We start from the raw sequence: 15,943 nt of genomic DNA on the forward strand, positions 1-15,943 counted from the left end.
TTCTAACTCAGTTTGCTAACTCAGCACTCGCAGCTGCTGAGCAACTGAACGCGCCTCTGATGTTATAACAGGATAGGATATGATATGATATAACTTTAGAGCTCTAATTGTCACTCAGTCAGCCCCCTTATCAGCTCACAGGCATCTGTTCTAACTGCTAGAACTGCCTGTGGAGTCCTATGTATAATTATGCTAAAAAGAAACAGCTAAAAAGGTAAGAATTCTTTTTTTAATTATATTTAGGTATGCTGTGTGAATGGGAACACATAACAAACACACAGAGGGGGTTCTCAAAATTGGTTGCACCCTTTCACATAGTATTAGATAAATGCAATTGGATATGTTGTCTACATTCATAAAAATGTCTTCTTCTGAACAGGTGAAGTGAAAATGAACTACCTGTCTAAACCCTATGTAGCGATGGTCACTACCTACCAGATGGCTGTCCTACTTGCCTTCAACAACAGTGAAACCGTCACTTATAAGGAACTCCAGGACAGCACACAGATGAATGAGAAAGAGCTGACAAAAACGATCAAGTCTCTACTTGATGTCAAGATGATCAATCATGATTCTGAAAAGGTCTGATGTGCCACTTCTTATATTTATTGGGAAAAATCTGTATATCTCTTGGAGAAATGGAGAAGGGAAATATCCAGAACTACAATTTTCCTCCTTGTGTCCCACACCACTGTTTTTATTTATTTAGTGGACTACTTGGTCACAAAGACCACCACAGCCTTGTTGGCCAACTTTGTCTGAATAGTTAGACGACAATACCAGTATATATCTATGGGTGGGTGGTGGTGCATGCAAAATCTAACCTTGGTTTTTAGTTATGTGCGAGGTTATTGACGTTGCGCAGACAATTCTAAAGCAGGGGTGAAGTTCGTACCTTGTTGCTTTAACCCGTTCCCTATGGCACAATACAGATATGAAGTGGGCTTTCCTCTGTGGTCCCACTGTAAAAAAATTAATTATTAGATCAGAGCTTGATCTAGGTTAGTGTTAGTGTCAGTTTAAGCGTTATTGTTGGCATTAGTGTTTAGTGTCTGTGTGTTTTTAGGTAAGATTAATAAAAAAAAATATAAATATATCAGAGCTTGATCTAGGATGGTGTCCATGTCCGTGTTGGGTTAGTGTCAGTGTAAGGGACAGGGTTAGTGTCGGTGTTGCGGTCAGTGTAAGGGCCAGTATTAGTGTCATTGTTAGTGTCAGTGTGTTTTAGGTAAGATTAATAAAAAATTTAAATAAATGTTTTGATCAGAGCTTGTTCTAGGATAGTGTCAGTGTTAGTGTTAGGGCCAGGGTTAGTGTCAGTGTGTTTTAGGTAAACTTAAAGGTGAACTATGAGGTGCGTGAGTTAGAGCCGACCTGTGACAAAGAAACTGTCACAGGTCGGCTTTATCGATCGGGAAGTGAGCAGAAACTTCCCGCCGATCCGCTCACTTCTCGATCGTTTCCCTGCAGTGAGCGGTGACTGTTAGTCACGGCCCCCCGCAGGGATTCTCCCCTCTCCGATCCTCCAGCGCTGAGTGGAGAAGCGGGAGGGGGCGGACACAGCTGGCTCTGCCTCTAGATAGGCAGAGCCCGCTGTCACTCATCCAGCTGGATGGATCCAGACAGTATTGTCGGGATCCGTCTTTGCTGCGGCACTCTCAGTATATCGCAGGCAATAGCTCGCTATATACTGAGCTTTGGGTCACGAGAGGAGGTTAGTATATGTCCTCCCCTGACCCTAAAGAGAACTATGGGGAAAAACACTTACCTCATAGTTCTCTTTTAATTAAAAAAAAAAAAGAAGCAAAATGCACATTACTGTTTATGGGCCCTACCACGGGTACACACTAAATAACGCATACATACGCGGTATCACATGATCTTCAGGAGTAGAAGAATTTATTATAGGTTGTTTTTTGGAGGTGGGTCATAGTAATGGCTAAAACTTAAAAATTATAATTTGTTTTACTATTTTGAGCCACTCTTCCTTTGATAAGAAAAGAAAAAAAATTCAGGAGATACCCATTAACCAAAATTAACCAGTTGACATCCGCGGTGTTAAACCCCCTTCCCATCCAGGCCATTTTTCAGTATTCAGCGCTGCGGTACTTTAACTGACATTTATTCCGTCATGCAGCGCTGTACTGAAATGAATTTTAACTATGTATAATTCACCTGGAATGATTCACCTGGAGTTACTAGAAATCTGTAAAGATATGTCAAGTTTTACTGGCAAAGTTGCAAAACTGGATCCAGATGTTAAGGTTTGTTTTACCGTTGTAGTTGTAGTCCAGGAACAATGACCTTTGTGTGAGTGTAGCTGAATGTAGAATCCCTGACCTTTTTGTATGACATTTTTATCTCCATTGCAGGAAGATGTGGATAGTGAATCAACGTTTTTATTAAGTATGAATTTCAGCAGTAAAAGGACAAAATTTAAAATTACTACACCAATGCAGAAGGACACACCACAAGTAAGTTTCTTCTTTTCCCCCTCTTTTCCTTTGCTGCCTTTACTTTCCTTAAAGGATATGCCTTGCTTAACGTGTATTTCCACTTTTGTGGTCAAAATTGAGAAAACCCCACTATGTGTTTACAATTCCCACACAGAAAGCAATCCGGTCACCGACCTGAAACTTCGCTGGGACATTTTACGGCAGCACACAGCTTCACATCGTCCTGCCTTAGGTCCTCCTCTCCTCTCATTTCACCCAATGAGGGTTTTTAATCGTAGAGATAGGGGAGGATCAAAGCAGTGAACATATAAGGTCATACACAGCTGTTCATAACAGGCTCATTATGGTGTTAAAGGAGACCTAATCCATCGGACATAAGGCATAGCCTACTTAAAGTGACACCAAACTCAGGGGTTACATCTTAAAAATGCATTCAAGTACCCTAACTATTAACAGAAATGTATCTTATTTGTGCATCACTCGGCTGTAGATCTTCAAATCATCTCTGAATTGGATAAGCTCCAAGCTCACTCCTGGGATGGACTACAATCTCACGTTTAGTTTACTCATTTGTATTGAAGTTATAGTCCATCACAGGAGTGAGCTTGATGCACAAATCACAGTCCGTGAACCCATCTCACTCCTGACCGCTTATTCCAAATTAATTAAGGTGGGTGCAGCGGTGATTAACGGAAGGCCGCCGTTATCATGCACAAAGAGAAGTATGGACACTGGTACTCTAGTTCCAGTTCCATCACATGTTCTGCCTGAGGAAGGGGATCCTGCGAGACCCTGAAACCTTGCACTGAGTGTGATTTATGCTGCATTTTCATCAATAAACAGACTCATCTGGAGTGCTGGTATACTTATGTATACATATATATATGTATATTATGTGTGTGTGTGTATATGTATGTGTGTGTTTGTGTATATGTGTGTGTGTATATCAGGAGATACCCATTAACCAAAATTCTATGTTCACATTATGTATATATAAAGTATGGAATACTTCTCGATGTACAAATAAGTTGCATTTTTATGATTTAACTGCTGAGTTTAGGGTCACTTTAAATGTAACAAACAACCAACCCGAACAAATGTGTTTGGGTATCCTGACAGAGGCCAGTGCCACTGTCAGAATGCAGTGAAGACAGCGGGAGATTCCTTGATCAACATTCGTAAGCACTGATAGAGGAATCTGTATATTTCCCTTGTTACGCCCACAGGTTGAACAAAGAAAATATTATAGTGTATGGCCAGCCTAAAGATAGACTGAGATCCCCTCATTAATATGCAATGCTTCTAGATCTTTAACCATTTTGTTAGGACAGACAGTGATCAGATCTGCCAGCACAGTACAGATCGGGTTCGTTAGGTTAACATTAATCTCTCTTCCCCCCCCTTGCATTCCAGAGGGACATTCAGTACAGAGAAAAACTTTTCTTTCAGAATTCAGCATGTTATGTGTAAGCAGCAATTTATTTTTCTTTATGTTATGCTATGTGAATGGGAGCATAGAATAAATATAAAGAAGGTATTATCCCAATTTTGCTGCAAACGTGGAAATACACTTCAAAGTGACTGTCTAATTTTTAGTAAATTAAAAAAAAGTTTTTTTATACTCGCCTGTTCCTGGAGTCTTTACTCTCTTAAAGAGCTACAGCTGCCTAAAAAATCTTCACATCTTCATGAAGTGTATTGGGTGTGTTGGATGGCAGGTCCCCTGCTGCTCAGTTTGGTTCCTTTCTCCAGTAGGGGGCACACACAGTGAGGGACATCAACATTGAACACTCCCAGAAGAGTTAGATGAGAGAGGATTTTTCAAGCAGCCTTAGTTCTTGAACAGAGCGAAGATTCCAGGAATGGGTGGTGGCATGGGTGATAATTATTATTATTATGGTTATTGCAGGGAACTTTTAATTTAATAATTTGTACATGGCAACAGAGTTGGTTTAAAGTAGAACAGAAGCCAAAACTTTTTTCAGATTTGGATCCTGTGTTCTAACCCTTGTCAGCATTTTTTTCGCCATTCGTGTCCTGTTGGAGAGATTTTCCAATAGCCACAACAGGAAGTGAGAGGAAATCCCTACAAAGAGAGGGAAATCCATGGTGGTCAGCCGGGTCGCTAGAACCAGTGTCCCCTTTGGGAGGTTTCCCATCTAATCCCGCACTGATGATCCACTTTAAATGTGGGATTTTCTTTCACTTCAGTGGAAATGGTCACCAGGACAAATAGAACGGTGAAACTCCGGAGAAAACCAGGGCACAGACATCAATAAAAAGCACAAAAGGTGTTCTAATCCCTCTCCACTCTATCCAATACTAAAGGAGAAAGTTTTGACTTCAGTTGCACTTTAAGAGCAGACACAACAAGATGGCCGCTATTATCTTTCATTTCTCAGAAAAGTCTCTTCTCTGTCCTTCTGTGATTTTCGTTTTTAGGTTACTGGGGCCTGACTTTCATTGTCTTTATGGCTCTACCATTCCACTGTCCATTGTGAGGGCTTTTACTGGTCACTGGCCCAGTCTGATTGCACAGTGGAATGGCATTTGTCGGGGCTTAGCTATGAAATCATTATATTTGTACAATAACAAGAAAATATAGAAGAGAAAGCTTGTAAATGTGTGGAAGGCATATAAAAATACTGCAATAATAATGCAATACTAACTCAAACAATGCACTCACCTAAAACCAAACATGCTTTCCTATTCGGTGTCTATTTTTCTATTTTAAAAAACAAACAAACAGATTATTACAAATAATAAGATTACATCAAAAGAACTTTGGCTGAATACAGTATATTTCCTATTGCACATGCATTTGCTCTACAAGGGTCTCCCAGGAAATAGTTAGGCAACATCCTGTGTTCCAGGTTCAGTCCAGACTGCCTCATCCTGGTACTAGTTATTTTGTTTAATGTGCAGAACATGTCATCTCTCTCAAATCCTTGTCCTTTGATCCTTTCTGGATGATTTGTCCCCCTGGAATCCTGTGTAGCGTTAATGCTTTCAATGCATGGACACAGATTACAACCCCCCCACTTCTGAACCTGTTACATGTACCAGCACCATTAGCTGCTCATGAAATCTTTCCAAGCAAACTTGTGATTCATATTTTGGATTACTGATGATCACACATTTGGCAAACAACGAAACTATTCCGTATGACTGCACATCAAAGAGTGACTGGAAGTCAAAATAATGTTTAAATGTGAGTGCGTGAAACTATTTCAGGGTGACTCTATCACGGCTCTTCCCTAGAGCCCCCTTGGGTTTAAAGCGCAGCTCCAAGCAACAGTGAAACTACCCTGCAAAACGTTCCATAAACCAGAAAACACACACTAGATAGTTCATTAGATTTCATTTATACATATCACAGTGAACATGCAAACTATGTGCAAAGCAATAGATCCCGAGTTGGATCAGAGCAGTGACCCCTCCTTTACCCCACTCTGTCATGCTGTGTAGAGAATACAGGAGGCCAGTATAAAGGCAGATTCAGGTATACCTGAAGTGTTTAAAATACATTGAGGGGAATTTCTCAAAACGGGAGCAGAGCAAATCTGGAGCATACTTGCACTGCAACCAGTCAGCTTCTGTCTTTCATTTTCAAATCTTAACTGAACAAACTGAAGAGAAACCCTGATTGGTTTCCCTGGACAACTGCTCCAGATTTTATCTGCTCCAGTTTTGATAAATCTCCCCCATTTAATTTTTTCAATGAATGCATAACAGCATTGTGTTTTTTTTTGTTTTTTTTTTTTATGTGTTTCGCTTTAGTCAAATCGAAGGTTTCCCAAACAGGTATTTTGTTTCCTGACAGATTCTGTTTCATAGAATATGAGATAGATGTGAACACATTTAAAATGGGGTTTACATCTTGAAATGGTTAAACACCCATGTTTGTCATTCACAGGAGGTGGAACAAACCCGAAGTGCTGTAGATGAAGACCGAAAAATGTATCTTCAAGCTGCTATAGTGCGTATCATGAAAGCACGGAAAATCTTGCGACATAATGCTCTCATACAAGAGGTAAGGATGGTTGGTAATCGGGGCCTTGTGGAGGCAGCCGTGTCGTAGTCTTATTCAATAATCTTCATGTAGCAGCTTATTGGTTCACTGGGAACTGAAGACATAGATATCCAGCCCATATAGACTGGAGTTTAATCCACTATTTTGGCTTCTAACCTTCGACTGCTGGCCGTTCAGACGTAGACTGTGATGCCTGGATGCAAGAAGAGTTCAGCACAGCCCATTGAATTCTTCGATCCACTTCTTACACATCAGCCTGACTTGTCATACTCCAAGAAGACTGGTTTGGCAGGAGTGAAGGAAAACAGGGTGGTTACATGCAGCACTCAATCATGTATTTTTTTTTTTTTGTAAACAATAAGTCGGACTTTCTCTGCTCCCATAAAAGTCACCTACTGTAACTAAAGGTATCCATACAGAGAATCAAACTATTACCTAATCCAGCTGAACGTGCAAAAAACTGACACCTACGAAGTAAAACAGTTAGACCCTTTTCACATGGGCAGCGTCCATTCCAATCAGCAGGGGATGCATGCACAGAGCAGTATGGAACGCATGTCACCTTTGTGACATTCATGCCCATTCATTTCTTTTCACCATCTTGCTATGGAGGGAAAAGCTGAACTAACCAGACCCTTTTTAGGGCTATGGGCAGTCGTATGAAAGCTTGTGTCCATTTACCTTTTTTGATCTGTCCTGTTCAGATGCCCCAAAATTAACCTATATAGTGGGGGGGGGTTGGACCTAGACTGACTTATAGGTAATGTAAAGTTGGCTATACACTCAAATTTCTTAATGAACTGGCCACAATTCGTACAGTGGGCACCATTCCACCCAGCATCCCTGGAGCAGCTGATTGTAGAAACAGGTTTAAAAGTCTTCTGTCAAACGAAGTTTGCGCTGCAGACAGTACAATGCGAAACAGCAGGGGATTCCTCCATCCATGCTCCATAAGCGTTGATGGAGAAATCTGTTCTGTTTTCTCTATTCAGCCCACTGGTTGAACGAAGAAAATATAACAGTGTATACCAAGCTCTAGTCCGTCACTTGGAAGGAGAGGAGGAATCCTCAGACTAATGTGACGTGCTCCTTATAGGGAATGTATAATGGTGCTGTACACAGCTTATTTCTATATTTGAAAAGATTTTAAAAAAATAGAATTCAAAAAATATATTTTTCTTCCAATTTTAGTCAGATAAATATGAAATATTGCATATAAATATATTCCCCTTTCCAGATGTAGGTGAACCCTCATCCTTCACTCTCTGTTATACAAGTTCTCCTTCCTTACTGTTGTAAAAATTTCCATTTACAGGACTCAATAACTAATGTTGAAATTCACACACTCCAATTCAGAGGAATACCGTATTTGCCGGCGTATAAGACGACTCGGCGTATAAGACTCCCCCCTTCTTTTTGTGTTAAAATATAGGTTTTGGGCTATACTCGTCGTATAAGACGAGTATAGCCCAAAATAATGTTTAAATGCACCCACTAACCTCCATGGCGGTATTCCCGAGTGTGGCTCGGGGTTAATTTTCAGTACCATAAGCGGTAACCCCGAGCTACAATCTGGATTACAGTCTCTTACCTTGTCCACGATCCCCGCTGTGTCCTCCATCTTCCGCTGAGTCAATCACGGCAGGCTTTGTATTCATTAATACAGGCTTTGTATTCATTAATACAAAGCCTGCCGTGATTGGCTCAGCGAGGAGCCGAAGCTACATACAGTATACCGTATCCTTCCGTATGTACCCGGCGTATATAAGACGACCCCCCATTTTCCGGGGATGTTTTAAGGTCTCAAAACCCGTCTTATACGCCGTCAAATATGGTAACTCATCCTTTACAGGACAGCTCTGAGCTCATCGGTATGGTTTCAATTAGACAGAGCATGTCTGAAGGCTAGCTATACATCTATAGGTTCATTTAAAACCATCATAGTTTTCCTTTAAAGCTTGGCACCAGGCAGATATAAAAGACACAGATTAATACAGCGTTGTAATCATCAATACGTTATTAATAATGCATTCACACTGAAATGTGTCTGTTGGACTTGACTCAACGCGTTCACTTGCGTTGGCATAGTAAGTTGACATGTGTTACGTTGTTTTTTCTTTTTTTTTTATTAAGCTATATAAGGTATTGGTTCTGCTTTATATTGAAGAACGTTGTGTTTCATTGACACGCGTTGCGGTGCACTGTCAGCACAGGGCAGCTCACATCAACACACTGCACTGGGGTGGGCGAACTGTTCCCATTATTTTTCAGATGTCCTTGAGTTGCCATTCTTTGAAAAATGGATGCCAACGCATCTGGTATGAATGGGGCCTAAAAGTATTTTTTAAATGCAAGCAGTAGAAGTACCTGAATTTAACCTGGTATCACCCTCTTGCAGTCCTTGTACAGCAGAGCTCAGGCTGGGAGAGAGAGGGGCAGCTCAAGGAAACAGACAGTTGTGCTGTAGTACTTCTGTGCTAACATGGTGATTGGAGGAAAGAGCAGAGAGATGACCTATTCAGTATGCTGCTTCTCTGTATACTGTCACAGGCTGAGGGAGGGACAAGTCCTGCAGCAGAGAAAACTCGGGTCTCCTGCCCTGGCAGACTTGGCTGTGTAAATCTCAGGACTGGGTGGACAGGAATACAAATCCTCTGACAGGTAAAGCAGCTCCCATATATGTATTTCAAATGTGTATTTAGCCATTTGCTTGGAGTTCAGCTGTATTGGAGCACTATTGGTTGCTGATGTCTGATTTAGCCTATCCAAAACCTCCAGTTTACAGCTTGGTTTCTGTAGGAAATAAAAAAGGTCCATTTCATAAGCAATGGAAAAGGTTGGCTTTTATTTTATGGGATTTAGTTGCTTCTTCCAGTTATCTAATCTGTATTGGAAGCACCATAACTTAATGTTCCGCTCAGTGATGTAAGAGACAAATAGTAAAACAAGCTTCCCACAGTCTTCCCTTTCTGGAGTCTGAGGCATAATTAAATGTCATACTGATTGCCCTCATTAGGTGTAAGTGGCAAGAATCCTGTCCTGTGATACCACTTAGAGGAAATTGGGACTTCACTGAACATGGCCCAGGGAAAGCTCCTATTAAATGTGGTCCGGATTAAACATTACACTTTTATATTAATTTCTGTCCCATTCATGACAATACATGCTACAAAGTAGAAAAGAGAAGTAGGGCTGCAACAACTAATCGACTAAATCGATTATTGAAAAAGTTGTCAACGACTTCAATCATCGATTAATCGACTTTCGATTAGTTGGCCATGTTAACGGCTCCTCGCGCGCTGCACCTCCTCCCCACCTCACGCTCGCCTCTGCCAAACCCGCCCCCATCCACGCCTCCCGCTCGCAGCCCGCCCACATCCATGATCGGCACAGGGACGCGGAGAGAAGAAGTAAGGAGGAGCAGACGTGGGGGGATGACAGCCGCCGATAGACAGGCCCAATCTCAGAAGCAAGTTGCTGGAAGACTGCTCAGGTAAGCCTGCACTCCCCCCCCACCCCCACATGGTGTTCTATAATGTATTGCTGGGATAGTGGGATTTGTATTCCTCTGTAGCTGATGGCACATTGTTCTGTATATAATACCATCAGCTATAGAGGAATACAAATCCCAGCAATACATTATACACTGTATGTATAATGTATTGCTGGGAATTGTTGTATTCCTCTATAGCACATGGTATTCTGCATTGCGCTGTATACAGGACTACAAATCCCAGCAATAATACATTATACAGCGCAATGCAGAATACCACCAGCTATAGAGGAGTATAACAAATCCCAGCAATAGTACATTATACAGTGGTGCAATGCCGAATACCACGAGCTATAGAGGACTACAAAACCCAGCAATAGTACATTATATAGCGCAATGCAGAATACCGCCAGCTATAATGTACTATTGCTGGGATTTGTTGTACTCCTCTGTAGCTGGTGGTATTCTGCATTGCGCTGTATAATGTACTATTGCTGGGTTTTGTAGTCCTCTATAGCTGGCGGTATTCTGCATTGCGCTGTATAATGTATTGCTAGGATTTGTAGTCCTCTATAGCCGATGCCATTCTGCATTCATTGCTGTATAATTTTACACTTTCCATTTCACTATATTGCACCACACTTGTTTTTTTTACTTCCACCGCTCCAAGCTTGCTCCCGTGATGGACTACAATCTCAATACAAACTAGTAGTCCATCACTGGAGCCATTTTTTAAAATGTATTTTTTATCCGATTTAATCGAACGTAATAATCGACTAATCGATTTTGAAAATAATGGTTAGCTGCAGCTCTAGGGAGAAGCCAGTTGGGTGCAGCGGGCACCACAGAGAACACAGAGAAAGTCTAACATTTTTGTACCATTTCATCTTGATGCTAGTGCTGTGTAGGGGTCTCTGGCAATCGGTAACCCATACACTGCATATTAAAGTTGTATAAAGATTTGGAAATACTTTTCACAGTTTTTTTTAATGTTTTGAGATTGTGGGAGGAAACCAGATCACCCAGAAAAAGCTCTTACATGACACAGAGATGAAATGCAAACCCTACACAGACAGAATCCAGAACCCCAGCGCTATAAGACCTTGTTCACATGGGCGACTGACTCTTCCACTCCACTGAAAAGTGATCTGCGGCTGAATACTTTACAGAGGGCGATAGAGCAGCAGCTGACCTGCTTTTAGGAGGGGATATGATCTTTTTTATACCAATAGAGCTTTTCTTCTGCAATACTGCTCCACAACCGCATCTCCGCACAGTTGTAGCGTGCACCCATTGACTGCAATGGTCGCTTTTGGCAAAAATCTCAGGACTGGGTGGCCCGTTTACAGTGACGTGAAACTCAGGAATGAAACCTTAAAAATGCATTCAAGTTCCCTAACTATTATCAAAAATGTATCACATGTGTGTATCACACGGCTGTAGAGCCTCAATTGGTGGTGACACTGTCCTTTCTTCTGGAGGGTGACTACTTTTGTTCCCCATGGTCCCTGTGTGTGTTGTAAAGTAGCCATCGCTCCAAACTCACTCTCATGATGGACTACAATCTCATGCAGGGATATACCTATACTAGTATTTGGGCGAGTACTCACCCAAATCCTCCGATACTTACCCCCGATACCGAAACTTGCGGTCATAGGGAGATTGCCTCTGACCAGCAGTGCCGCAAAGGAACATGGAACAGGTTTCCATGAGGAATCGGTATGAGCGAGTACGGAAAGATATATATCAGTATTCCTACTCGGTACCGAAAAAACGGTATCTGTACATCCCTAATCTCACATTTAGTTTAATAATTAGTATTGAGATTGTAGTCCATCACAGGAGTGAGTTTGGAGTGGTGACTACTTTACACACACACAGGGACCATGGGGAACAAAAGTAGCCACCCTCCAGAAGGAGGGACAGTGTCAGCACCAATTCAGAGATGATTTGAGGGTCTATAGCCGAGTGATACACAAATAAGATACATTTTTGTTAATAGTTAAGGTACTTGAATGTATTTTTAACATTTATTGCCTTGCGCTGGGCAAGGCTGCTAGCACAGTCATCTGGTGTGAACAAGCCCTCAAAGTTTTTGGTATTGTCTGTGTATCTAAATCCAAAAATGTAATATATTGTAGCTTACCAGTCCTTCAGTGTGCTGGCTTCATTCATTTTTTTTTTGTATTTTCACCTAGTGATCCTGCCAATAACATATGTCCTGTTCTAGGGTGGCCATAGTAATTCACCGCTCTGTACCTATGGAGTAGCAGCATTGTCACTCTAGGACAAGCAGTATGTTATGGCTACAAAACACCTCATTATCGCCTCTTCTTTATAACGTCAGGGGGGTATTCTGTAGTCCTAACAAACTTCCTGATATCACTGCACTGCGCTGGGTTTCTGGCAGGATGAACAGGTTTGTTTTTTTTAACTTATCAAGCAGATATAATAAAACACTTTTAATGGTATGTTTAACAGACCAAACGGGAACATATAAAATTGTAACCTTATGGTTTACATGCACTTTAACTGCTTTTGGATTTGTAGATTAGCTGCTGAAGTCTGCCTTCCTCCATGCTGAAATTAGCCACATAGGGAGGGCATTGTTTTCAGTGATTCGGCAAACTCACTTGGATTGTGAATATGAGCAGTAAACACAACCATTGTGTAGCACTGCAAAGCAACACTAACAAATATGGCTGCCCCCCTGTATATATTTCATTACAAGTTAACATTTAGATCCAGCAGATTTTTTTTTTTTTTTATGTGTGTTGAAGCTGCTGAGAGCTGATTGCCGCGGGTTAATGCACACCATTGCACTGTCAGAAGGCCATTCATTGAATTGATACCAGTGTATTGCTGAGAGTGTCTGTGAGGACGGGGTTAAGAGCTGCTGCCGCGGTGAACATGAGGCTATTCTTGTATTTGAAAAGCAGTAATTTATCTCTACGTGTATAACCATTCCTATTGTTTATGTACCACTGATCATGAAAGCCCGTGTAAACTCTCATAGATGGTATGAACAATTACTAGAAATTGGATCCAGGAACAATGACGGCAGGTGGTGTTTTCATAGTCCAATCTAGTGTGTGTAACGGCATTGAAATGACACCAAATAATTTCTTGGCTTCCCCTAATGTTAGAGAGGGGATGGAGATGTTGGCCCCCAAAGTTCACTCTGAAATGTCTAAATTGATGTCTTCCCTTCCCATAAAAAGCTTTAGCTGGTGTGTGCCTGGGCTGACACCATAGATGTGTGATTGTCACCTAAGCCATAATAATTGGGCTACTGTCATCACCCGTGTCACTGATGTGCAGTGCAATGCCAAATCTGATCCTGCCATTGATTTTGCAGGCAACAACTGTATCACCCCAAGGCTGATTGATGGAAGCTGGCAATAATAAACAAAATGGACTTGCCACCATAGCAGGCAGCCCTATTCAGCAGTTCATTGAATGTGTTACTATACAGAGGAATTACTTGAAGGTGCTCCTATTAGTTTGAACCTTTTGCCACAGATCATATAAAGTGTTGATGAAGGTTCTTCGTTATCCGGGTCATGGTATAGATAGTGGTAGTTAGTAACATTCAAGTCCTGTTGAATGCTGCAAGTAACTAACAACTATCATATGAAGTAGAACACCAGCCAGTTTGAGGAAGAAATCTTCAGATGATTTTGCAGCCACTATGAAGGTGGCCACATCTCCGAACAAGGTGTTTTATGTTGGCCATGTGTAGGAAGATGTCTCCTTGAGAATGATGAGTGGGGAGATATCTGTCCATCCTGTCTAGTACTGCCGCACCTTGCACAGCTCAAGAATCGGCATGCAGATGGTAACACCTTCCTTCCCGCTCTTATGTGGCTCCCTCATCTCCCCTTCCACCAGGGTAGTCCTACACAGGCTGTGCATCACATTGGATAGGGGCAGGTTTGGGATGCACTTAAAGAACCTGTGAGAATAGAGGTATGGAAGCCGCTTTTGTCTTCTTTTTAAAGTATCAGCTTTAGCTGTGTCATCCTGATCCTTTCTTCATTACTTTCAGTGACCTGAAGTCAGAAGTGGCAACTCCTCATATTTTTATCACAGGTTCTCTTTGTATTATAAAGTGCCATTATGCCAGTCTGATTCTAATAGGCTGTAGCAATGTAAATATCTTTATAAAAAACTAAAGGGTCCTATATACCACCCAAGGGCTACAAGCGATGCAACAGTAGCAGGTGCTTCCAACCAACAGGTTAAAAATGTAGAGAATAAAGAGATCATCGTTCTCCATTACAATTCTCCATTACAAAGCCAGCACTGCTTCTATGTTAGAAAGGACAGACCGTGATCTCACCACCTGTTGCTGTAGATGAGGCATGGCTCTCCTCAAGGTGACCATTCATCTTACTATGTTAATTGGATAGTGACCTATCCAAGCTCCAAACATTTCTGGTGTATTTTTAATGTAATGTTCTCTCTAGAACTAAGTGGATTTGTACAATCAGAATCCTTGTGCATGGGAGAGCTGACTGTCCTTCACATATCTGTATGGGGTGCCGATCGGTCCCCTCCGCATGTCGCCTGTGTGACAGGGGATCAGAGGGAGCTTGTTACACGAGCTCCCTCCGGTCTCCTCTCCTCTGCAAGAATGCGGAAGTGTTGTATAATACATCACTTCCGCATTCTTGTGTCACTCTCCAGCTTCAGAAGCTGGAAAGAAGCTGATGGAGAAGATGTCTGCTTCATCAGCTTCTTTTGGGGGGTCCTAGGTGACATTAGGGGTCTTGGAGACCCCTGATGTCTCCATAAAGAGGACCTGTCACATATTTTGCTATCACATAGTGTAGGGATATACCGATGCTAGCATCTGAATCGGGCCCGATACAGGGCATTTTGACAAGTAATTGTACTTGTCAAAATGCCTAGCGCCGAAGCTTGCGCTGTTTTTTTTTCTTACTTACCTCGCCGAGCGTCGCGTCACTGCTGCTCCGGTGGGTGGCGCTCCAGGTGGGGTCCTAGTTTAGGTGGCCGGAGACTGCCAGATCACCCCGCCCACCGGAGCAGAAGGTCATGCTGAGACTTGTAGTACCTCAAGTGCTGAGATATATGGATTGTAAAGGCTTATTATGTAATAAAGTGGCAGGACATGGCACTGCCCAGCAATGTAGGCCATGCTGATGCTGCTAGTTCTCCAATCTTAAACAGATCAGATGAGATGACAGAGCAGAGCAGATGATATCAGAGTGACCATACAGTCAGGATACGCCTGCGGATATGTGTGATAGCCCCACAGGAGATGGCGGAGCTCACGATGGGGCAGAACATGCTGATACCTGTAGTTCCCCAGTGGTTACATAAATGAAAGCAACACCCATGATGACTAGATGTTCCATTAGATAACACAGGGGATGCCAGTGTCCTATGGCAGTGCTCAGTAACTGCACAATGGGGCATACCTGTACCTGTATTTTAACCATGAATAGGTTAAATCATGATCCATAGTACATAACATGTAGTTGTACTATGGATCATTTAAAGTCACCTGTCCCTTTTAAATAAAAGAATCGATAATTGGTATCGGCAAGTACATGAGGGGAAGTATTTGTACTTGGTCCTCAAAGTGGTATTGGGACATCCCTAACATAGGGGAGTTTAATTAGCCCCCGTATGTGATAGCAGTAAAGTTTAGTGGAAAAAAAGGGGAAAAAAATGTAAGTTCCCCCCCCCAAAATTTTTTTTTTAAAGTTACACCTAAAAAAGAATAAAAAAAACAAAAAAAAATTTAAAGTCCCCCCCCATACATACACGCATGCAAACATGCGTCGGGGGCGCATACGTGCAAAAAAGACGATTGCGCCCATTACGCCGTACATGTTACATATCGCCGCGAACGTCGGAGGGAAGGCAATAATTGTAGGGCCATCAATCACTGATAACACTAAACTGATGAGCGGTAAAAGCTTTTAAAGCGTC

General features: G+C 41.9%; 1 protein-coding gene across 1 annotated transcript in view; it reads left to right on the forward strand.

Annotated features, from left to right (window-relative positions):
* The window catches only part of CUL2 (cullin 2), an 80,597-nt gene that overhangs the window by 60,984 nt on the left and 3,670 nt on the right, over positions 1–15,943 (forward strand). The window contains exons 18-20 of the mRNA XM_018552331.1: positions 380–582; positions 2,373–2,474; positions 6,373–6,489. Coding sequence (XP_018407833.1) covers positions 380–582; positions 2,373–2,474; positions 6,373–6,489 — 422 coding nt within the window. The remainder of the gene's footprint in view (positions 1–379; positions 583–2,372; positions 2,475–6,372; positions 6,490–15,943) is intronic.

The sequence above is a fragment of the Nanorana parkeri genome, unplaced genomic scaffold, assembly GCF_000935625.1.
Source record: "Nanorana parkeri isolate BGI_ZX_2015 unplaced genomic scaffold, ASM93562v1 scaffold84, whole genome shotgun sequence".
Taxonomy (NCBI): Eukaryota; Metazoa; Chordata; class Amphibia; order Anura; family Dicroglossidae; genus Nanorana; species Nanorana parkeri.